At 44.3% G+C, this 24,376-nt stretch overlaps 1 protein-coding gene across 4 annotated transcripts in view; it reads right to left on the bottom strand.

Moving 5' to 3' along the window:
- Positions 1-22,590, bottom strand: part of LOC144600477 (sestrin-3-like) — a 63,938-nt gene extending 41,348 nt beyond the window's left edge. For 2 of the 4 annotated variants that reach the window (XM_078412104.1, XM_078412105.1), the window contains exon 1: positions 22,346-22,590. In XM_078412104.1, the coding sequence (XP_078268230.1) occupies positions 22,346-22,438 (93 nt within the window). In that variant the 5' untranslated portion in view covers positions 22,439-22,590. The other 2 variants (XM_078412107.1, XM_078412106.1) reach the window with 2 other exon arrangements.
- Between the last annotated feature and the right edge of the window lie 1,786 nt (positions 22,591-24,376).

The following is a 24,376-nucleotide window of genomic DNA, read 5'->3' as shown; positions in this document are numbered from 1 at the left end:
TTAACTTCTAAAGATACGGATTGGCAGACATGGAGAACCTGAAACCAATCTTGCACAACTTATCCCATTGATGTCCATCATCATATAAGCTTCAATGCTACATAAACCACAGAAAAAGTGAAATGAATGAAACATACTTGCAAAGAATAAACTCCTAACATACAAGGGCAATAGTCCTAATATAACAGAGCATTATTCATTGCTGTAAGATAATAAAATTGGTCGGATATACATGGACAGAAATACCGGATCATATTTTTATTTCTTATGTCTTGCTCAATGCCATCATTCCAACGGTGGAAATGAAACACTTGGATCTAAAGATATATTGTTAGAAACAGCAAGAGCTTTGATGATGCAAAATGTTCTGTATTTAGGAACTCTTATTATTCCAGGACAATAAACCAAAGAGCGATTTGAATTAGGTCATTATGTCGTGAAATTATTTGATTTGGCCCGTGTGGATAGACTATGAATGAGATCGTTTAGGGGGACCAAGGAACTGGGATAGATCTCAGGAGATACTTATTATTATAGTCACAAAATGCTGGAGTAACTCAGCAGGTCAGGCAGCATCTCCGGAGAGAAGGAATGGGCGACTTTTCGGGTCGAGACCCTTCTTCAGACTGATGTCAGGGGGGCGGGACAAAGGAAGGATATAGGTGGAGACAGGAAGATAGAGGGAGATCTGGGAAGGGGGACATCAGTCTGAAGAAGGGTCTCGACCCGCAACGTCGTCCATTCCTTCTCTCCTGAGATGCTGCCTGACCTGCTGAGTTACTCCAGCATTTTGTGAATAAATACCTTCGATTTGTACCAGCGTCTGGAGTTATTTTCTTATACTACTTATTATTATAGTGATTCATTGACCTATGGAACAAGCTTCACCAGAGAAACTTTGCAGGACAAAGGTTTACCTAAAACAAAACTACCATAGCTCATAAGGTCATAGGAATAGGAGTAGGAGTAAAATTAGGCCATTGGCCCCATCAAGTCTACTCTGCCATTCAATCTTTCTCCTAAACCCATTCTCCTGCCTTCTAAGCCCCATTGAAGATGGGGCGTCCGTCATCGTGCCCGTCGGAAACCAGCACCACTGCTCCCCTAATGTTTTCAACGATTTTAAATTAAATTAAAAATTAAAAATTCTCCCCATAACACCTGTACTAATCAAGAATCTACCTATCTCCGACTTAAAAACATCCACTGACTTGGCCTCCACAGCATTCTGTGGCAAAGAATTCCATAGGTTCACCACCCACTGAGTAAATACATTTCTCCTCGTCTCCTTCCTAAAAGAACGTCCTTTAATTCTGAGGCTGTGACCCCTATGCCTAGACTCTCCCATCTAGGACTAGAGGGAATCTTTCATTTCCTTTAAAAGCCTCTTACAATCTTCTTATCGACGGTGCTTTTGAGTTGATCATCCCGTCCCATCTGCTCCCCTCTGTTTTCCCCAACGTACCACGTTAGTCTTCAATACACCAGAAACGCAGCAAACAGGTCAGTTTACTAACTGAAGAGAAATGGTGGTTGAGCACCAACACCAATCATGACTAATTGTGTAGGAAGGAACTGCAGAAGCTGGTTTACACCACAGACGGACACAAAATGCTGGAGTAACATAGAAAATAGGTGCAGGAGTAGGCCATTCGGCGCTTCGAGCCAGCACCGCCATTCATTGTGATCATGGCTCAACGGGACAGGCAGCATCTCTGGAGAGAAGGAATGGGTGAAGTTTGGGGTCGAGGAAGGGGCCTTGATGGAACGTGGGTCTCCAGCGCTGAGAGATGGAGTTAGACCAGGTTTGCCACTGTCCCGCCCCTCGAGGGGGGATCTGTGAGTGAAGACGTTTGGGACAGAAGATCATGAGAATTGAATGACTTTCTTTTACCTTGCCTTCGACAAGGGCTGTGAAGGAATGGTTCAAGCTGTCAACAGTCAGTGGGAGTGTGGGCAGAGCCATGCCTGGGATGGGAGGTGATGGGTAATCTAATCTGGCATCAGCTGTTGTGAGTGATAGACGAGTCTTCCCATGGGTGGGCAGCTGCTGTGCCTGTCAACAGCACAGCCGGGATGTGGAGCTGGACACGTTTCAATGCTGCCAATCTTTGGCAGTGGTTGAGCAGGATATCAGATGAACCTGTTAACCCTTCTGTCAAAGCGAGAATGTTAGTTTATTACAGTCAATGATAAACTGCAGGAGTCCTGAGGTACATCGTCCTTCTGTTAGGTAGTATTATTACCCCCCCCCCCCTCCCAACAGGTGTTTGTTAAGTTTCTCCTTTTTAGTTTAGTTTAGTTTACAGTGCGGAGGATGTACAAGCTCCAGACTGACAGCTCCCGTAGTCAGGATCAAACACGGGTCTGTGGCGCTGTGAGGCAGCAGCTCTACCTCTGGATCGAAGATGGGGGCAAATTATGGCTCCCGCAGATCCAGACAGGACTCGCCTCCTGCAGCAAAATGCAGTGCCTGCCCATCACTGCCTAAAACGGAGCACCCTGTCTGCATGGATGGAGCACGTGAAGGCCACATACTCGCAGTGAAAGGGGCACGCCATCTCTCACACAACCCATCTCCTTGGCCGACTGGCACCAGAGTCTCCATTGAGACTCGTCGGCCTGAAAACCCAGAGAACCAGAATAGAAACGCCCATAGGGATTAACCGAGGATAATAATCTGTAGTAGATACAGGTGCTCCTCCAACTTATGATGGGGTCACGTTCCGAGAACCCCCATCGTAAACCGAAAATATCGTACATCAAAATGCACTGAATACACGCGATCACGTGGCCGGGAGCGAGCTGCGACTCGCGAGGGGTTGCTTCCATTTGCACCATCGCAAAGTCGAAATATCCCAAGTCCAATCATCGTTAGTCGGGGAACATCTGTACTTTATGGGGAGCTGGTCCCCAGCATCCAACTGAATGATACCAGAGCTAAGAGAGTTTAAGTGTTCTATTGCTTTAACTGTGCTGGTGCATGTAAGCACTTAGACACACACACACTTTGCTCGACAGCCATCCTTTACACCTTTAATTTCCTCTTCCCCTCCCTCGCTGACATTTAATTACGTGATTTCTCAAGAGGGTGGCACGTTGGCGCAGCGGTAGAGTTGCTGGCTTACAGCGCCAGGCACACAGGTTCGATCCTGACTACGGGTGCGGTCTGTACGGAGTTTGTACGTTCTCCCCGTGACCTGCGTAGGTTTTCTCCGAGATCTTCGGTTTCTTCCCACACTCCAAAGGCGTGCAGGTGTGTGGGTTAATTGGCTTTGGTAAAAATGTAAATTGTCCCTAGTGTGTGTTAGTGTGCGGGGATCGTTGGTCAGTGCGAACACAGTGGGCCGAAGGACCTGTTTCCGTGCTGCATCTCTAAACTAAACCAAAATGTAGAAGTCTAATAATCTGAAAGAGTGCCCACACCATGCACGTCTTCTTTCTTGATACATTTTTTGTTTACCTCCCCCAATCTCCTAATCTGTCATTCCACAGATCCATCCGTGTGTGAGTTCTAAACCTTCTCTACTCCAGCAAGAGCCATTGCAACTTCTCCAACAGAAGTCACACAATCCTGGACCATTCTATAATCCAGCTGTGTAAGAAAATAACTGCAGATGCTGGTACAAATCAAAGGTATTTATTTCACAAAATGCTGGAGTAACTCAGCAGGTCAGGCAGCATCTCAGGAGAGAAGGAATGGGTGACGTTTCGGGTCGAGACCTTCAGTCTGAAGAAGGGTCTCGACCCGAAATGTCACCCATTCCTTCTCTGCCGAGATGCTGCCTGACCTGCTGAGTTACTCCAGCATTGTGTGAAATATAATCTAGCTGTGCTCCAAACTAGAAGATTCAAACATTTAGCAGTTTTAATATTCCATGTATTTGTTTAACGGATATAAGCTTTTGAAAACTGCACATCATCATCATCATATATATACAGCCGGAAACAGGCCTTTTCGGCCCACCAAGTCCGCACCGCCCAGCGATCCCCGTACATTAACACTATCCTACACCCACTAGGGACAATTTTTACATTTACCCAGCCAATTAACCTACATACCTGTACGTCTTTGGAGTGTGGGAGGAAACCGAAGATCTCGGAGAAAACCCATGCAGGTCACGGGGAGAACGTACAAACTCTTTACAGTGCAGCACCCGTAGTCAGGATCGAACCTGAGTCTCCGGCGCTGCATTCGCTGTAAAGCAGCAACTCTACCGCAGCGCTACCGTGCCGCCATAACATGTTAATCATCTTCACAGACTTATGTACTTGTGACAGCAGTATGTATTCCTTATAAAAAAAACGAAGAGCCTTTGACCCGAAGCACTAACTGCTTCTCTTCCCACAGATGCTGCTTGACCTGGTGAGTGATTCCAGCATTGTCTTCCTATAGCATATGCAGTTTTTGATTTTCATTCTGTGCTCTTACCCCCTATTCTGGATTTACATTGCCTTCCCAACCAAATAGATCACTTTACATTTCTCCACACTGAATTTGCTGCCTTACAGAGATCCGGGCTTGATCCTGACTACGGGTCTTTGCCTGTACAGCGTTTGTACGTTCTCCCAGTGACCTGCGAGTGCTTTCTCTAGATGCTCCAGGTTCCTCCATCTCTCCAAAGAGTGTAGATGAATTGGCTTGGTATTTCGTGAATTGACCTTAGTGTGTGTAGAGGATCGCTGGTCGGCGCGGACTCGGTGGGCCGAAGGGCCTGTTTACGTGTTATATCTCCAAACTTACCCCCAATATGGCTGGAGATTTAGGAAGAGCAGCGGGCTCTGTTCTGGATTGCTGGAGGTAACTAAAGCAAGGGATGCTGAGAATACTCACTCCTAATCTCTATCTGGCGACCAAGTTCCTTGGGAAAACTGCACATGCAGATGTTGGAATATTTCCAAATAGATTCATTTACAGCAAAAAGTCAACTAACTGTTCAGGTCCAAGCAGGTGGAACAGTAATTTGGGAGGTTTGGCAAGGGGGTGATCACAGATTTTAGTGTTAATTCAAAGACTTTCTCAGTGATGGGGCGGGTGGAAGCAATAAAGTGCCTTTAATGCTGCAACATTTATTTTCCATTTACTGCAGATTTTGGATTACGAGCAGTAATTAGCACTTCTATGAAGCAGTTCCCAGGAGTCCACTACTGATTAAGATCCGGCAAAAACAAAGTCATTAATTCTCAACATGGCTGCAGTTAGCAAATATATACACCAAATGCAAAATGTTTTAAACGCCGACAGCTCAGAGTAGCCTCTGAAATAGGGTGGCACGATAGAGTTGCTGCCTTACAGCGCCAGAGACCCGGGTTCGATCCTGACCACGGGTGCTGTCTGCGTGGAGTTTGTACGTTCTCCCCGTGACCTGCATGGGTTTTCTCCGGGTGCTCCGGTTTCCTCCCACACTCCAAAGATGTGCAGGTTTGCCGGTTAATTGGCCTGGTATAATTGTGAATTGTCCCCAGTGTGTGTAGGATAGTGTTAATGTGCGGGGATCACTGGTCGTCATGGACCCGGTGGGCCGAAGGGCCTGTTTCCACGCTGTATCTCTAAACTGAACTAAAGTACAGAAGCAAATTTGCTGACACATTCAAACAGGTTAACCTTCACATTTGTTAGACCACCTGAAATTCCCACTGCCGTGTGGGCCAGCATCATCGAGTCCTCTTCTGAGATGGGAACTTTACTGCCAGCTGTTGCTATACTCTGTCGAGTACCTGGAGTGTATACCTCAGAGAGTATTCCTTAAACTTCACACAAAATGCTGGAGTAACTCAGCAGGTCAGGCAGCATCTCAGCAGAGAAGGAATGGGTGACGTTTCGGGTCACGAGACCTGAAACGTCGCCCATTCCTTCTCTCCTGAGATGCTGCCTGACCTGCTGAGTTACTCCAGCATTTTGTGAATAAATACCTTCGATTTGTACCAGCATCTGCAGTTATTTTCTTAAACTTCACACAAGTACTCACACTGATTTCTACACTCAGATTGCAAAATACCAAAATCTTTCATAATGACAGTATTTATTGTCTGAGGCAGGAACTGCATTAACACCACGACGAAAGATTATCACCACCCACAGTAGCATGTAGAATTTTTTTTAAATATCAATAGATGTCAAAGAGACTAATGTCAAACTGAAATTTAGGGACGGGGAAAGAGAAAGGAAGAGTGGAGGGAAGAAAACCACATTGAGTGGAAGATGACAAAAGGATATTTCAGCAAATACCTAGTTAAATGGAATGGAATGCAATGGATAGAATCCTTTTTCATGTTTCCTGCATTACGTTAATGATAAGAATTAGAATTGACATTTTTCTCTCAGTCAATTTCCTCGTGTTATTGAATAGCTGCTATGGAAGCAGTAAGCAATGCACAAATCACTGCATAAACCAAGCATGCAGGCTCATGCAGAGGTGCAGCCATATAATTTAACCTGGACAATTGCAATCTTGCACATTTTACAGTAAATTGCAGGGATTAGGAGTGTTGTCGAACAGAAAGGCCGAGGGGTACAGGGACATAGTTCCCTGAAACAGATAACACATGTAGACAAGGTTGGTGAAGCCAACATATGGCATGCACGCCTTCATCGGTCAGGGCATTGCATGCAAGAGTTGAGACATCACGGCACAATTGTACAAGACTTTGGCGAGATGGCATTTGGAGTATGGTGGACACAAAATGCTGGAGTAACTCAGCGGGTCAGGCAGCATCTCTGGAGAGGGTGACGTTTCGGCTCGAGACCCTTCTTCAGACTGATGTCAGGGAAGGGGGCGCCCCGCACCCAAAATAAGACTTAAATCAGGACCCACACGGCTTCGGAGAGGTAGAAATATGTCTGTTCTCTGGGAGAATAGAAAGATATCCAGGCAAAAATGAAAGGCTAGACGGGGCCAGAGGGAAGATGCATTTCCCCCACAGAATAATGAATATTGCAATGGTTTCTGATAAAGAACCTGATAATATTTGGGAGACGGCCAGCTGCGGTGGCGGTAGAGTTGCTGCCTTACAGCGAATGCAGCGCCGGAGACTCAGGTTCGATCCTGACTACGGGTGCCATCTGTACGGAGTTTGTATGTTCTCCCCGTGACCTGTGTGGGTTTTCTCCGAGATCTTCGGTTTCCTCCCACACTCCAAAGACGTACAGGTTTGTAGGTTAATTGGCTGGTCAAATTGAGAAGAAAAAAAATTGTCCCCAGTGGGTGTGGGATAGTGTTAGTGTGCGGGGATCGCTGGGCGACGCGGACCCGGTGGGCCTGTTTCCGCGCTGTATCTCTAAATCTAAATATTATCATATGTATATTTGTAAAAGATGTAGGCAAATATTTCTTTATGATCGAGATAAATAACGGCAAGGATAAGAGTAGAAACTGATAACCAACTGCTGTTTCACAGTGCTTGATCTGTAGAGGCTATGTACATGTAGATGAATAACACAGGCTGTAAAGTTGAGCAGTGGGGCAAGGCCCTGTCGCTGGAAACTAAATGGATTGGACAAGGGCCACGAAGGGCTCTCCCCTGCTCACGAGCAGTGACATCCGTACAGCCTGTACGTACAAAGGGGCATTTGGGAGACGGCCAACTGATGCAGGCATCTTCTGCTGTGGAGGAATCTGGCTTGTGGTTTGCATGTCCAACTTGCAAACTGTTCAGCTGACTGGAACAAAACCCTGCCTGCCATGAAACCTGGGGACAACCCATACAGTGCACATGAAGACTGCAAATAAGAGGAAAACTGCCCTTGTTTTAAAATATGATCTTCTTCTACAGAAATTCTAAAGTTTAGTTTGGAGATACAGCGTGGAAATAGGCCCTTCGGCCCACCGGGTCCGCGCCGACCAGCGATCCCCGCACACTAACACTATCCTACACTTACTAGGGACAATTTTTACATTTTTTATACCAAGCCAATTTACCTACAAACCCGTCTTTGGAGTGTGGGGGAGGAAACCGAAGATTTCGGAGAAAACCCACACGGTCACGGGGAGAACGTACAAATTCCATACAGATGGCACCCGTAGTCGGGATGGAACCCGGGTCTCTGGCGCTGCAAGCACTGTAAGGCAGCAACTCTACCGCTGTGCCACCGTGCCGCACTCAAGTCTGCATGGTTGCACATTCCACCGGTACATCAGTCTCTCCCTGGTTGTGTATCTTGGGCACACCATTAGTAAACTGAATGCACAGAGGTCTTTGGTATCATCTTGTTTTTCTATACAATAGTTCATCTGCAGCGAAGTGATGCCATCAGGAAAAATAAAACCCCTTGTTTGAGGGAGTGTTTCTCCAACATTCATGGGCTTTCCCCTAGCATTTTTAAGATTTCTTTCACTGTAACACTTTTAATGATTAACAGACCATTCCTTATCTGCCATTCCCTTGTTCAAATAGACGCTGGTCTTGAACAAAAAAATTGCCATCTCAAAACCAATCTGCGACCTGCCTAAATGTGTAGGGTGGAACTGCAGATGCTGGTTTAAACCGAAGATAGACTCAAAACGCTGGAGTAACTCAGCGGGACAGGCAGCATCTCTGAAGAAAAGGAATAGGTGGCGTTTCAGGTCGAGACCCTTCTTCAGACTGAGAGTCATGGAGGGGAGAGGGAAATGAGAGATATAGACGGTGATGTGGAGAGATATAGAACAAATTAATGAAAGAACTGCAAAAAAGTAATGATGATAAAGGAAACAGGCCATTGTTAGCTGTGAGCTAGGTGAAAACGAGTTACAGACAATGAGACTCAACAAGACGACTTTGAACTTAGCACAATGACTTGGGTGGGGGAGGGACGGAGAGGGGATGCCAGGGTTACTTAACGTTAGAGAATCCAATATTCATACTGCTGGATTGTAAGCTGGGATATTGAACTTGCCACTTGTTTGACATACACCACTGACACAACTTTGAAGATACATGGCTAAATTTAAGAATGATTGAAGACACAGTTTATTCTCCTACAAGCCATTTTCATGGATCTTTTGACTGGAACCTTACACCTTGAGCCCTGCTCAAGTCTGGAGTGTGAAGATATTTTAATGGATAACAGCTTGAGAGTTCATTGCCCTCGTCATTCGCCTTCTTCTTCTTCTATCTGCTACCTTTGCAAACTTGGGCTCTGTCCAGAGATTGTGTTTAGAGCTGGATGATGCCAAGATGAATTATTGATGCTTACATGTCTGTGGCAGGCAGTGTTGGTGTTGGGAGTATTTGAGATAAAGTCAGAGATTTGCAGATCAACTGCATTACTTCTAAGAATGTGTTGAAGGGTTCAGATACCTGCAAATCAATCACAAATGTTGTTCAGACTGAAGATAGACAGAAAATGCCAGAGTAACTCAACAGGACAGGCAGCATCTCTGGATAGAAAGGGTGGGTCATGTTTCAGACTGAGGAAGGGTCTCGACCCGAAACATCACCCATTCCTTCTCTCCAGAGATGTTGCCCATCCCGCTGAGTTACTCCAGCATTTTGAACCTACAATCCTGTACATCTTTGGAGAGTGGGAGGAAAGCGAAGAACTCGGAGAAAACGCACACGGTCATGGGGAGAACGTACAAACTCCGTACAGACAGCACCCGTAGTCAGGATCAAACCTGGGTCTCTGGCGCTGCAAGCCAGCAACTCTACTGGACCCTGGTCGCAACCTGAAACGTCACCCATTCCTTCTCTCCAGAGATGCTGCCTGACCCGCTGAGTTACTCCAGCATTTTGTGTCTACCTTCGATTTAAACCAGCATCTGCAGTTCTTTCCTACACAGGTTTGGAGGTTAATTGGCTTTATAATTGCCCCTAGTGTGCATGTAGGATAGGTGTGTGTGGGGATCGCTGGCCGGTGCAGACTCGGTGGGCCGAATAACCCATTTCCGCGCTGCATCTCTAAACTAAACATTACACACATTAAATTTAGAGTGCTCTCGTTGTGGTATTAAGGGCAAATAGTACAAATAGTCCATATCCTTTGCAGGACTGAAAAACATTCAATGTAATCTTCGTCTCTTGCTACAGCGGGGGATATGACCTATTGCATTAGGTAACCGTCTTTCCTCAGACCTTCATGATAAATGTCTACATGACCTTGTACATATTGGACTTCATGGACTGACCAACTGGTCTACATTTTTATTCTTTGTCTTCTGTTCTGAAATACTTCAGTTTCGTATCGTTCTGAAGCTGATCTGCTGAGTTGTCCCAATGGAGTGGTTCCTTGTTGTCCACGCAGATATCTGACGTGTGCAGATCCATTATCTTGCTACATATTACCCAAATCAAATCGGGAGAGACCCCAAAGCAAGAGGTTTACTGTTTGCCTGAGAACGGAATGGAGAAATACCTCAGTAACCCAAGTGAAAGTTGGACTGCAAGTCAAGGCAAGCATATTACTTATTCGTTCAGCTACCACTGTACAGTTTACCATCATAGAAAACTGGTTAAGTACAACGAGGGGGCCATCATGTTCATACGCACATTAGGAAACAGATTATGTACAGATGAATCATTGAAATCACTACCCTTCCCGGTCCCGCAACTGGCCAAACATTAATAGCATCTTGGGAATACAGTGAAATTCTTGACTCGCATATTAGATTTCCACTTCTGGCATAATGACCACTGAGATTCCCATTTCCCTTCACGAAGAGTGTCACCTTAGAATTAACAATGCTGTTAAACATATCCCCCAACACCAGAGGTTCAGCCACTTGACACCACTAAAACAAACAACAAATATGAACAGGCTTTTGATACGCGACAAACAAGAAACTAGCAAGTCATCTCAGAAGTCACGGAGAGCAATTCACCAGATTGTGCAACTCTTATCGTCAGCATCCTGGGGGTGAGAAATCAGTCTGCAGCAAAACAGGCCTGGTTGGTTCAGGAGCCCATTACACAAAGCGGCCACATTTAATTCCACTGGAGTCAATACAATTGAAACTCAGGCAGCAAGTTTAACAGGTGCGCACTCAGTGTCAATGCCCAAGCAAATCTTTCTGATCTCCGTCGCGGGGGCTAACACGAGAGCATCGTTCAAGAGAAAAATCCCTCTTGAAAGCACCTGGTCCAGGCAGTGTACCTGGCCTAGTGCTAAAGACCTGTGTAGACCAAGTGGCATCTTCAAACTCTTCATTCTGCAGTCTGAGGAAACCACCTACTTCAAAGGGGCATCTATTGTAGTGGTGCCCAAGGGCATGGCGATCTGCATATATGACTACCATCTGGTAGCACCTACATCCACTGTAATGAAATGCTTCGAGAAAGGTGGTTAATCAATTTCTGCTTCAGAAATAACCTGGATCCACTTCAAGTTGCCTATCGCCACAACAGGGCAACACAGATGCCATCTCACTGGCTCTCCACTACACCCTGGACAATCTGGACAACAGGAAGACATAGGTCAGGATGCTGTTATCAACTACGGCTTGGCGTCCAACACAATCACCCTCTCCAAACTTAGCAATAATCTCCAAGACCTGGGACTCCTCATCTTCTCTTGCAATTGGATCTTTGTCTTCCTGGTCAGAAGACCTCATTCAGTGAAGATAAGTAACTATGTTACTCTCTGCAGCCTCGTGGTCCCGTATGTTAGAGAACGTCTTCTCCTCACTGACCATCAACATCGACGCACCTCAGGGCTGCATGCTTAGCCCCCTGCTCGACTCTTTGTACATCCACGACTGTGTGTGTAAGCACTGCTCAAATCTGTCACAACTGTCACAAATACCTACATAGATACACTTTGTTTGTTGTCTAACTCCACAATCCATGATGCTGCTGCAAGCAAGAACTTCATTGTACCTGTAACATTCCATACTTGTGCACATGACAATAAACTTGGGTTGACTTGGCCTCTCTTTTTTCCAATCACCTTTATTCTAAAGAATTCTACATTCATGGTGATTTTAATCTCCTTTAAATTTCACACTTCCCTTGGGGCAATGACATTCTTCATAAATTCATGTTCATCAGTGATAGGCGGAGAATTAGGCCACTCGGCCCATCAAGTCTACTCCACCATTCAATCATGGCTGATCTATCTTTCCCTCTCAATCCAATCCTCCTTCCTTCTCCCCATAACCCCCGACACCTGTACTAATCAAGAATCTATCTCTGCAGTAAAATGATCCGTTGGCAGCCTCCACAGCCTTCTGTGGCAATGAGTTCCACAGATTCACCACCCTCTGACTAAAGAAATTGAGGAATTCTTGCCTTGCTCAATCTTGTCATGCTCTCCCATCAGCTCTCTCAGCCACAAGCATGGCCACACAACCTCACTGTTACATTTCACAAAATGCTTCTGCTCTCTGTAATGGTATTTGTTTACGCACTCTCTAATCTCACCCTAAGACATGGCCTCAGACCATTTATTTAATATCTATTCTCCATATATTTGCACGGTCCTATTCATATATTCCCCAATTTCTGTGGGCGACCCCATTTTCCATGACTCAGTTCACTTAACCTCACTCATCACGATCCACATCAAAATCAATTCCTCACCCCCCAATATTCACAGCCATTGACCATCTCATCAATCATCACCATCTCAAACATTTTTTTCTTATTGTTCCTTTCCTCACAGCAAACAAGCCTGCTCTCTCCAGCTATTGTTTTGTAAAAATCTTTCTTTCCCTTTAAAACTCTCGTTTAGTTTAGGGATACAGTGCAGAAACAGGCCCTTCGGCCCACCGAGTCCGCACCAACCAGCGATCCCCACACACTAACACTATTCTACATACACTAGGGACAATTTACACTTGCACCAAGCCAATTAACCTGGTAACATACTACTGCAAATTCTGCTCTCTCACCAATCCATCAAAGCCCCAATTCAATAACTTACACAAGCTCAACTAAGGCTTTGCATCATTTTTCACCCATCACCTAGTAAGTTATTCCTTTATTTTTCAGACAACTCCTCCATAGAGAGACCACTTACTCAAGTCGACTTTAAATGTCTCACTGCAGAAATTAGATTGCAATAGGAGGATTGTGTTCATTTTTAGTCACACTGCTAGAGAAAAGATGCCATTAAGCTGGAAAGGGAACAGAGTGGAAACAGGCCCTTCGGCCCACCGACTCCACGTCGACCAATAATCCCTGCACATTAACATTATTCTACACACATCTAGGGACAATTTACATTTATACCGAGCCAATTAACCTACAAACCGTACATCTTTGGAGTGTGGGAGGAAACCGAAGATCCCTTAGAAACCCCACGCAGGTCACGGGGAGAACGTACAAACTCCGTACAGGCAGCACCCGTAGTCAGGATCGAACCCGAGTCTCTGGCGCTGTAAGGCAGCAACTCTACTGCTGAGCCACCTTGAGCAGGATTGGTAGGAGGCATTACAAGGATGTTACCAGGACACAAGGGCCAGGGCTACCTAGTGTGATTGGGTAGGCAAGGACTGTATCCATAGAAACATAGGAAATAGGTGCAGGAGGAGCACCGCCATTCATTGTGATCATGGCTTCAAGGAAATTTAACCCCCTTGCATTTTCTGTACCAGAGAAATACTTGAGTTGTTGTGCCAACCACTAGATCTTTCTAATAGTATCTTCAGAAGCTTCAGTGCACAGGAGTCATCAGCAAGATTAACTGACAGCACCTCAATGTGAACTAGTCATTAACTGCTTGCTTTCCTGAAGTTCACTCCTACATTCCAAAACGGTCCAAATGCCACCATCCACCAGCAAAGTTAAGTGATCCACATCCTTCTCTGATGAGTGGACAACCAAAAGACTGCAGATGCCGGAGTCTTGAACAAGAAGAAAAAAACTACCAAGCGACACGGTGGCGCAGCGGTAGAGTTGCTGTCTTACAACGCCAGAGATCCAGGTTCGATCCTGACTATGGGTGCTGTCTGTACAGAGTTTGTATTTTCTCCCCGTGACCTGCAAGGATTTTCTCCGGGATCTCCAGTTTCCTGCCAAAGATGTACAGGTTTGTAGATTAATTGGCTTCTGTAAATTGTAAATTGTCCCTGGTGTGTGTAGGATAGTGTGACTGTGCAGGGATCACTGGCTGGCGCGGACTTGGTGATGCAAAAGGGCTGTTTCCGTGCTGTATCTCACAACTAAACCACTTGAACAATTCAGCGGGTCAGGCAGTATCTGTGGAGGGAAATGGATAGAAGAAATTTCGGGTCAACTGCATACTGCCCTCCACAGATGTTGCCTGACCTACTGAATTCCTCCCAACAGTTTGTTTCTGATGTTCTGTTTTCCCCTCACTTCATACACTTTCAATGGTTTTGGATTTCAAAGTTTCAGTTTAGACGCATCAAGAACCATGATGTGAAAATACCACTGGAACTTTCGATTAAACTGTATCTTGGTATCAATGGGGGAAAGTTGGCAAATTCCTCAATAGATTGCACAATCTTAATGCTGGAAGGCATTTCATCAATATATCTAAGACAGGCGTGAGTAATCTTGCACGATTTTTTAACACTCAGCTCTTTACCACCAATGAAAGATATCTCGTTATCAAGTTCTTCAGGCCTATTCAGATTCAGACAGAAATATCACACAGCTAAGTACCAGATTATCTCAACAGCTACATATACTGAAAGTCAAATGGTCAATATCAAGGCATCTTACCCACGACATTGCTAAGAACCATACTTCTAATTAAAAGTACAAACAACACAAAGATCCAAACTGATTCCTTTGTGCGAAATACAGCGTTCAGTGTGCTTATGAGCGGTGGATCTGAGAAATTTGCCAAAATGAATATTTCGATGTACCTTAAGGCACTGAACTGGATAACACCGGTTAATCACTTCATTTTTACACAACTTTTATTTTAAATGTGCTCTTTTACACCATGTGCAGTGATGCTGTTTGTTCAAACTTAAAGACATAATAAGATCTTTTTCAAATACAATTCATATCCTGGTACATGGATAGACACACAGGTGGCAAATACAGACAGACATTTATTCCGGTGCATGGAATACTTAAAGGAGCCTGTATTCTTTAATTTAATTGCACATTGTTGCAAAACAATAATACAGATGCATGTTTTACAGGTTAAATATTCCGCCTCAGAGACTTGGTGATTTAAAGCACCTGATCAGTCTACTCCCAGGCCACCAATTTCATTTGCCACTAGATACATAAACACTCAAGGACACGTTAGTGTATAAATGGCATTACTGTTTCAATTACTTCCCTGAACTTGCAAAGCTCACAATGACATTGCTATTTATCCAACTGCCAAGTGGTTTACTGACAAAGCCATTGAATAAAACAAAGAATATGTCATTAGGCCATTTGGTAATGAGAGCACATGGGAGGTTGTGCTCCTGGTTGACAAATTTGGGATTACAAATTTAATCTTACCATCGAAAGTTGAGCAACTGTATTTATTAAATCTGGTTAATGGGTGAACTGGTTTAAGAAAACATGAGAACTGCAATATGAGATACTAGGAACTGCAAATGCTGGTTTATGCAACAAAAAAAAAGACACAACGTGCTGGAGTAACTCAGTGGGTCAGACAGCATCTCTGGAGAACATGGATAGATGGCATTTTGCAGTGGGGCCCTTCTTCTGAAGAAAGGTCCTGACCGGAAACGTTACTTATCCATGTTCTCTAGAGATGCTGCCTGACTCACAGCGTTACTTCAGCACTCTGTGTCTTTTGGTTCTTGGTCCTCCAAAATATTCCAGATGGAATGTAAACTGGAGGTGGCAGAGTATGACACGTGAAATGCTGTAGAAACTTTAACTAGTTCTCTTATGTTCCCTCACACAGTGCCGACACGTGCCCTTGTGGAGATCGCAGCTTGTTGGACATCACTTGGCTTAGTAAGGCATTGCCCTGGCCTGCCAATCCTCTTGATCAACAATGATCTTACTGATTGAGAGAGCAAGCTTGTGGGACTGAGCAGCCTATTTTCCCACTGCTTCCTGTTTCATGTTGCTAAAGACTTTTTAAGCAACATTTGCTAATTGCACCAAATTAATTCCAATAGTGGACTCCCAATGACTGAATGCAAGGGTCCAAATCACCGTTTAATCCCGTCTGCGCTTGCAAGCCTCAGTGCAGTTTGGACTTAAGCGGTGATGACAGTTTCTGGCATGTCAGAGATTAAAGAGTCGATTTTATTGAAGATAGGCAAACTGCCATTTTCTGTAAAAACTCCCCCCTCCTATCCTATATATGGAACAGAAGAAATCCCCATGAAATATTCAGCAACGTGCAGGTCTACGATTTTAGCTGCTGAGATTGATGGAACAGTTTAGCCGCAGTGAGAGTTCAATATAAATGTTAAAGATTTTGTAAATAAAAATCACTGAAGGACTCAATTATTTTTGGCACACTTGAGTTAGAGCTGCAAGACACGCGAAACAAAACCTGCAAGTCGATGGTTCGTTATTCAAAATATCTTATTGGCTGCAATGAGTGGTTGGACAAACGTGGATTGAGAGCGTTGGGTGCCTGAACAGCATTGGCAGGGATGCTGGTGGAGGCAGATATGTTAGTGATATCAGGAATCAGAATAACCTTTATTGTCATCCAAAAAAACAAGTCTTTTGGACGAAATTCCATTACCCACAGTCCAATAATAAGAGCAATAAAAATAAGCAATAACACACAATCACAAACCAAAAAAAAGAAACATCCATCACATATTTACAGGTGTCAGGGGCTATGGGGAGAAGGCAGAGGAATGGGGTTGAAATGGAAAGATAGATCAGCCACGATAGAATGGCAGAGTAGACTTGATGGGCCGAAGGGCCTAATTCTGCTCCTATCACATGAATCTATTTAAGAGGCCTTTAGCTAGGCACATGAATATGCTGGTAATGGTGAGATATGGATCACATGCAGGCAAGAGGAGATTAGTTTAACTTGCCATCATGTTTGGCATGGACATTATGGGCTGAAAGGCCTGTCCTGTGCTGTACTCTTCCATGTAACACAGTACAGTGTCAAGAGAGAAAGAAAAGGGCTATTTCCAAAGAATAGTTAGGGTTGGAAGTTGCCCCTATTCACTTGATCATCAGCCATCAGGGCCAGCTAAATGAAAGTCTCCTATTAATTAATGTCAGCAAAAATGATTTTTTGTGTGACTTGTGCAAAAATAAATCATAGTTGATGTTTTTTTTACATATGTAACATCAGAAGGTCAACTATTTTATGTATAGTTATTGTTGTAAATGCTTTGATTTACACCATTGAGAAGAAGGCCATCACTACCAAAGATACTAGAGGAACAAGATAGACCACTCGACCCTAAACACCATAGTACGTCATGGCGCCATTTTAGTAGGCAAAAACTTGCAGAAACATTTTTAAAGAAAAATAATTAAAATCTGTGAATTGATAGATGAGATATATTCTCCATTTTTATGGTATCTTCCCCCAAAACACTGATTACACTGCGAGAGGCATAGCGAATGGCTGGCTTTGCCTAATAAAATGGCGGACATTACATGACCCGAAACACCTGACACAGACTAAAACGATCAGGACTGCAAGACCAAACACAGTGCATAAGGTCTGCAGAACATTCAAAAACATTTGCAATGCTCTGAAGGTGCACTCCTCACCCTCCAACTTCTCAAGTTGAGCAAGAGGATCCTGGAAATTGAGCAGAAGAACTCATGAAGAAGGGTCATGACCCAAAATGTCACCCATTCCTTCTCTCCCGAGATGCTGCCTGACCCGCTGAGTTACTCCAGCATCTTGTGTCTACCTTCGATTTAAACCAGCATCTGCAGTTTTTGTTTCCTACTACCAAGATAGTATCGCAGGGCAAAAGGAGAAATTTGAGGGAGGATGGATGCCACTGCCATTAAACCAAAAGATAGTTTGAATGAAGATAAATTATGTATCACCCAAAGTGGAATTCATATGTTGCTCCGCAATCAATCAATCCAGCCTTGCCGAAACAGAAAATCAAGTGGAGCGTTTCCTTTATTTACCTATCTTTCATTCATTGTTCTGTATCTCTCTACAGCATCATCATCGATATCTCCCGTTTCCCTTTCCCATGACTTTCAGTCTGAAGAAGGGTCTGGACCCAAAACGTCACCCATTCCTTCTCTCCAGAGATGCTGCCCCTGTCCCGCTGAGTTACTCCAGCCTTTTGTGTCTATCTGAAGTGGAGCACTGAACCGTGCCAATGTCAAGTTGGACTCTGTGGGGCATCTGACACAGACTAAAACGATCAGGAGTGCGAGACCGTACACAGTGCATAAGGTCTGCAGAACATTCAAAAACATTTGCAATGCTCTGAAGAAGTGGTGCACTCCTCACCCTCCAACTTCTCAAGATGAGCAAGAGGATCCTGGAAATTGAGCAGAAGAACTCATGACGAAGGGTCATGATCCAAAATGTCACCCATTCCTTCTTTCCAGAGATGCTGCCTGACCCGCTGAGTTACTCCAGCATCTTGTGTCTACTACCCCCATGGCTGTCATGTCCTTTCACAATTCCATGGCACCAAGGAGAAGGCCCCAATCTATGATGAGGTGGCTCAGTACAGCATCAGGCAACTGAGCTTACAATGTCCCAACATTGCCCTTTCCTTCTCCATTTTGCCAAGGAGGTTAAATGGCACAGGTATCTCTTAAATTTCTCCATTTTCCTTTTGATACTATTTTCCTATGAAGTTTCAAGTGGACGAGGTCAGAAATAGGAACGATCTATGTAAATATGAATGTATAAATAACATAAATATATAAACTTTGATGTGTAATTTGAGGAGGAAGTTACTAATGATGCCATCTTCCTTTGTCAACCAGACTTTGGGCAACGATGATAAAATGTTCATTATAAAAATGATCACATTCGATCTAAATGTTGTCCACATCATAGTAATCTACACCATAACTGGCTCAAGACTCGGAGGGAAAACTTACCAGAACTGGAAGGCGATAACAGGCATCTTCCTTTCTTATCATGTTGGAACCTGCTTCATTTTTTCCAATCATCAATTCTTTTCAATATCCCTCCAGCCCCTCACGACTGACATACCATCACATTTTTCCATGAACCTTTATTAATGGCCTGCTTTGAATGTCCTTGAGATGGTCATTTGCAATCCTCTGTATACCTCCTGATAGTCATTCATCTGATTTGACCTACAAGCAAGCTGATTATAAGACCCATCGCTTTCTTGCTTCGTCTTTAATACCAGTGAAAAAACTATGGCTTCCCCTCCACAAAATATGCCTATATAGTTTGGTGCTCCATCTTTACTTCTGGTAGGGAAAATATTTATCTCATTAGCGAGTGTAGTTAAACTGTTTAAAACATATTCGTCTGTCGGTTTCTTACAACAATAGCAAAGATGAGCACCAATTATTCAGCCAAGTCAAAGATACCTTGTGGACCTGGATATTCTTATTACAGCATCCAGTCTCATTCTGAACAGGAATGTTTTGCCTTGGTCAAAAATTGGACTTATTATTAGATGAACGTGATTACCCCATGGTTTGCAAATGATCACGTTTGATTTGTGTGTACTTACTGCCACAGCTTACCAACAGATCGCATCCAAGGTCACTGCAGTTGACAACAGTGTGCAAATAAGATTGGGGTGCAATTGGAGCATAGGATTTAGATTATTATTAGTTGAGACAATAACTGCTTGGCCTGCACTGTCTTGAGCTGCACAGACAGTGATGACTAGAATCCTCAGATTAAGACGACAACCTTGATCTTGTTGGAGGTAAAGGGTCCCACAATACTTCAACCCTACTTCAGGGGTAGGGCACCCAGAATTGATCTACTCATTGTGCCAACAATAAGAACACAACAATCACCACAAGTGCCCTACAGCTGGGAATGCTAGAATTAGTTAGTTAGTTAGTGGCCCCGTAGAAATGTTTACACCAATGCATGCAATGCAACACCATACACCAATTAGATTAGGGGATGATCTCGACGTCCTAGCAGTCAAAAAAAATCACGATTAAAGAAGAGTCATTTACGCGAGAGACCAGAAAACTCGACGGCCCACAGAAGCATGGCACCATGAGTCAGCACCTCATAAAACTGGACAGAAAATTTATTTTGTAAAAGATGCACTAATCTAGTAATAAGGAAACAGTCACAGGAAAGTAAGGGAATTGTAATTGGGAACTGAATGCCAATTTCAGGGAGGGAGAACGAACAATAATGCAGTGATTTCAATTACAGTCGAGATGTGCAGAAGCTGTTTCCATTGATGACAGCATTTGCTTCAAGATTATGATCTGATACTCTTCTCCTCCAATCCAATTGAGGGCCTTTAAACAGGAGCGCAATTGCATTTGGTTTGGAGTCTGAAGAATGGGCTCCAAGTTGGACAATAGCACCCATACATCTTTAGCCAGTTTTGTTTCTTTTCAGGTGCTTTGGCCCTTGCAATCTGATCTAAACCCAGACTGCTGAAACGCATAAAAAAATACATGAACAATTTCCAAACAGCCTAAAATTGGATAGGTCTGGTAGATAGATGGGTGTCTGCTTGGATAAAAGTTCACAGAAAACTTTAATACTTCAAACTCCTGAGGCATAGAAAGTAGTTTTGATTTAATAAAGGACATTTTTGGCCCCATTTTCATGTTAGGAATTAGATCATTCGGCTGATATAGACTGGGCTGTCCAGGCCAAATCAGGATCTGTGGTAAAATGAATCAGCATGACCCACTAAAGAGGCAGTGAAGGAAGCTTCAGTACTTTACCAGAGCTTTGTTTCAGCAGTAAACCTTTAATAGCAGAACAGGAGCAGTGGTTTGTGCATAATAATGGATCTAATACTAAAGGTCAAGGGTGTCCTTTGATAAGAAAACAGCATATTGTTTTTCAAATTGTGGATTCCATTTGTGACAAGCTTGCAAGAGAAAAAAAAATATGTTGAGAGAGCTATCACTGTGTGAGCACAAAGGATGAAAAAATGAATAACAGGTAAGTTGAAAGGCAACTGAAGAAAAAGTAATCCTAACAGAACACCACCAACATCAATGAGTGGTTTAAAGTACTGACGCATGTTTTTTCCTTGTCTGATTACAAACATGTAAATATGCAGCAAAGGAGAAAAAAATAAGGCTTTGTCTCACTGATGTCACTTCTCAGCAGTCAATAATTTCATTCCAGGAATTTTTCCTCTTTTCAAGTGGAGAAAAAAAATTGCAATTGTGTTGCAACAATAGATGCATTTGTCCATCTTTACAAATCAATCTGCATACAGATGCGTTTGTTTGTCAGTGGGTTTGTTCGGAATGGCAGAATTTGGCAGGTTGAAAGGGGATCTCTGCAGCTTTAAGTGAAATCACAAAGGAGCCTGGAATGAGCCCAGCAATGATGTAAACAAGCAGATCCTTAGCTGGAGCGCCCCCTGCCCTGGCTGAACACACACTGCGGGCGCGGCTGCAAGAGAAAAACAACTTTGATTGGCATCGATGTTGGCCAAATGCTTTCTTTACAGCAAAAAAAAGAGAGAAAAATGCAAAGAAGGAAAAAAAAAAAAAATCCCCTGAAAGATGATGCAAACCGATTGCATCTGAGTCGATTCACAAAGGGTCGTTGCATCACAATGGGGATCATGTATGTTCCTGACCAAAAATGAATTGGAATATTTAAAATAAGCAACACAGACATGTTTGCTATCTCGGATCACTACTTAACACACTGATGCGGTGGAATTTGCAGTGCTGTAATTTTAGAATGACTATTTTTATGTTTTGCAATCATACTTGAATTGAGCTAACGCAATGTTGAATGCAACCGAGGTACCGTGGATGCACTTAATGGGGGAGATTTCCACTACATTTATACACAATTAATGTCGACTGGGGGAGGCGAAGGAGGGCACAAAAACAGTTACAATACCCTTTCACAAGAATTGTTGCGAAGTTTTGCAACCCAGTGAATCACACATTCACTTCATAATTCAACACACAGATCGGTTCAGCGGGCAAATGCACCTTATTTTTTTCCACTGCACCTTTTGCATTTGAAAATCAGACAAACGTTAAAAAACATATATATATATATTTTTGTAAAAAGAGAGGCAGGAGGAAAGCAGCAATGCACCGGAGGGGGGAAGAACACCCCCAGACACGTCTTGACAAGAAAGAAAATCGCAATTCATAACGGGCAAAAACAAGTTGCAATGATCTTTTTCACCCAAGTCGCCGGACTGAACGCTGGTGCAAATGAAAGATATGCAAGAACACACATGAATGTTGAATTAATCTGTGATGTTGTTGTTGTTAGTGGTCAGTCAGCGGCTCCCCTCCCCTGTCACTAGCCCAATCTGCAATGTACAGGGTGCTGCTGTTTACTCTGCTGTTCCTTTTGTTCAGATCTAGATTGTTTTGTTGTTTTTTGCACAGTTACCTGTCTGGAGATCCTCTGACAGCGGTTTAAATATTCCCCCGCTGCCATGTTCTCGGGGCTCCTGTCGTTTTCCTCGCTGATGCTGATGATCATTTTCTTTGCATTGGGTTGTGGGGTGCTGCTGGAGCCGGGGCTTTGTCCCGCAAAGCCGCTGCTGGCTGCTGGCTGCTGGCTGCTGCCGGCTGCCGCTGTTGGTGTTGGTGCTCCGTGCAGGTCCGGGCACACACTCACACACACACACAGCCTCCCCGGGCCCGGCACGCCCCGCCCTAGCCCCGCCCCCGCCCAGCGGCCAATCACCGGCCCCACACTGTATCCAAGGGGAAGCGGCCGGCGCCGGCCAATCAGCGGGCGGACAGCTGGAGGCGCGACGGCCAATCAGCGTTGGCCGTGGTGATGAAGTTGCTCCAAGGGCTGGGAGACAGGGGCTGTGTGTCATGGAAGTGGGTTGTCCATCTCCACTCAACCTGGCAGCTTGTGATGAAGTTGCTCCAAGGCTGGGACACAGGGATTGTGTGTCATGGAAGTGGGTTGTCCACCTCCGCTCAACCTGGCAGCTTGTGATGAAGTTGCTCCAAGGCTGGGACACAGGGATTGTGTGTCATGGAAGTGGGTTGTCCACCTCCGCTCAACCTGGCAGCTTGTGATGAAGTTGCTCCAAGGCTGGGACACAGGGATTGTGTGTCATGGAAGTGGGTTGTCCACCTCCGCTCAACCTGGCAGCTTGTGATGAAGTTGCTGTTGGTCCATCTCCACTCAACCTGTCAGACTGTGATGAAGTTGCTCCAAGGCTGGGTATCAGGGTTTGTGTGTCATGGAAGTGGATTGTCCATCTCCACTTAACCTGTCAGGTTGTGATGAAGTTGCACCAAGGCTGGGAGACAGGGTTTGTGTGTCATGGAAGTGGATTCCTTCCACTGTTGGTCCAACTCTACTCAACCTTTCAGATTGTGAATAAAGGGGAGGCCATTTAAAACTGAGGTGAGAAGAAACTTTTTCACCCAAAGAGTTGTGAATTTGTGGAATTCTCTGCCTCAGAGGGCAGTGGAGGCCAATTCACTTGATGAATTTAAAAGAGAGTTAGAGAGCTCTAGGGGCTAGTGGAATCAAGGGATATGGGGAGAAGGCAAGCACAGGTTACTGATCGTGGATGATCAGCCATGATCACAATAAATGGCCGTGCTGGCTCAAAGGGCCAAATGGCCTCCTCCTGCACCTATTTTCTATGTTTCTATGATGAAGTTGCTCCAAGGCTGAGAGACAGGGGTTTGTGTCATGGAAGAGGATTCCTTCCACTTTTGGTCCAACTCCACTCAACCTGAAAGGTTCAGTGTGGTTGGACCAAAAGTGGAAGGAATCCACTTTGCTCTTCATGTTGCTGATGTGAGCAAAGTTTGCAAAGTTAATTTTGCTGTAATGTATTGTATGTGTATGTTTGTGTGTGTGTGAAGGAACCCCAGAAATGACAACATTTCTATCTGGTGCAAGAAAAATCACTATAAATTACCTTTCACGATTGTCCAAATACTTCCAGGCACTGCTGAGATACATTTGAGGTGTGCTCACTGCGGTTTTGCAGGAAACGCCATAGCCTCTTTGGTCCAACCAGGCCCATAAACACCACTCTTGATATTGATATTGACCATCAGTCCGAAGAAGGATCTCGACACGAAACGTCACCCATTCCTTCTCTCCCGAGCTGCTGCCTGTTCCTGCTGAGTTACTACAGCATTTTGTGTGAACACCACTCTTGATATTGGACAGCTCATCTAGTTCATGCAGAAAAGAGGTGCTGGCGATATTCTTTGGGTAAGTCAGCATTTGTGAAGAGAGAAGCAGAAATAACATTTCAGGTTGATGACCTTTCAGCAGAACTGGGGAAAAAAGTGGAACACAAGTGTGTTTTAAGATCCAAAGAGGTGGAAAGAAGAAAGGGAATGGCTGAGAAGGTGGAATGCAGGGCTGTCCAGGTAATGCCAAGCCTCTTGAAAACTGGTATGTCCAGGTTCAGGAACAGCTTCTTCCCTGCAG

This window comes from Rhinoraja longicauda, chromosome 15, assembly GCF_053455715.1.
Source record: "Rhinoraja longicauda isolate Sanriku21f chromosome 15, sRhiLon1.1, whole genome shotgun sequence".
Taxonomy (NCBI): Eukaryota; Metazoa; Chordata; class Chondrichthyes; order Rajiformes; family Arhynchobatidae; genus Rhinoraja; species Rhinoraja longicauda.
Note: the sequence above shows the minus strand (reverse complement) of the source record. Positions and strands in the feature narration are given on the sequence as shown.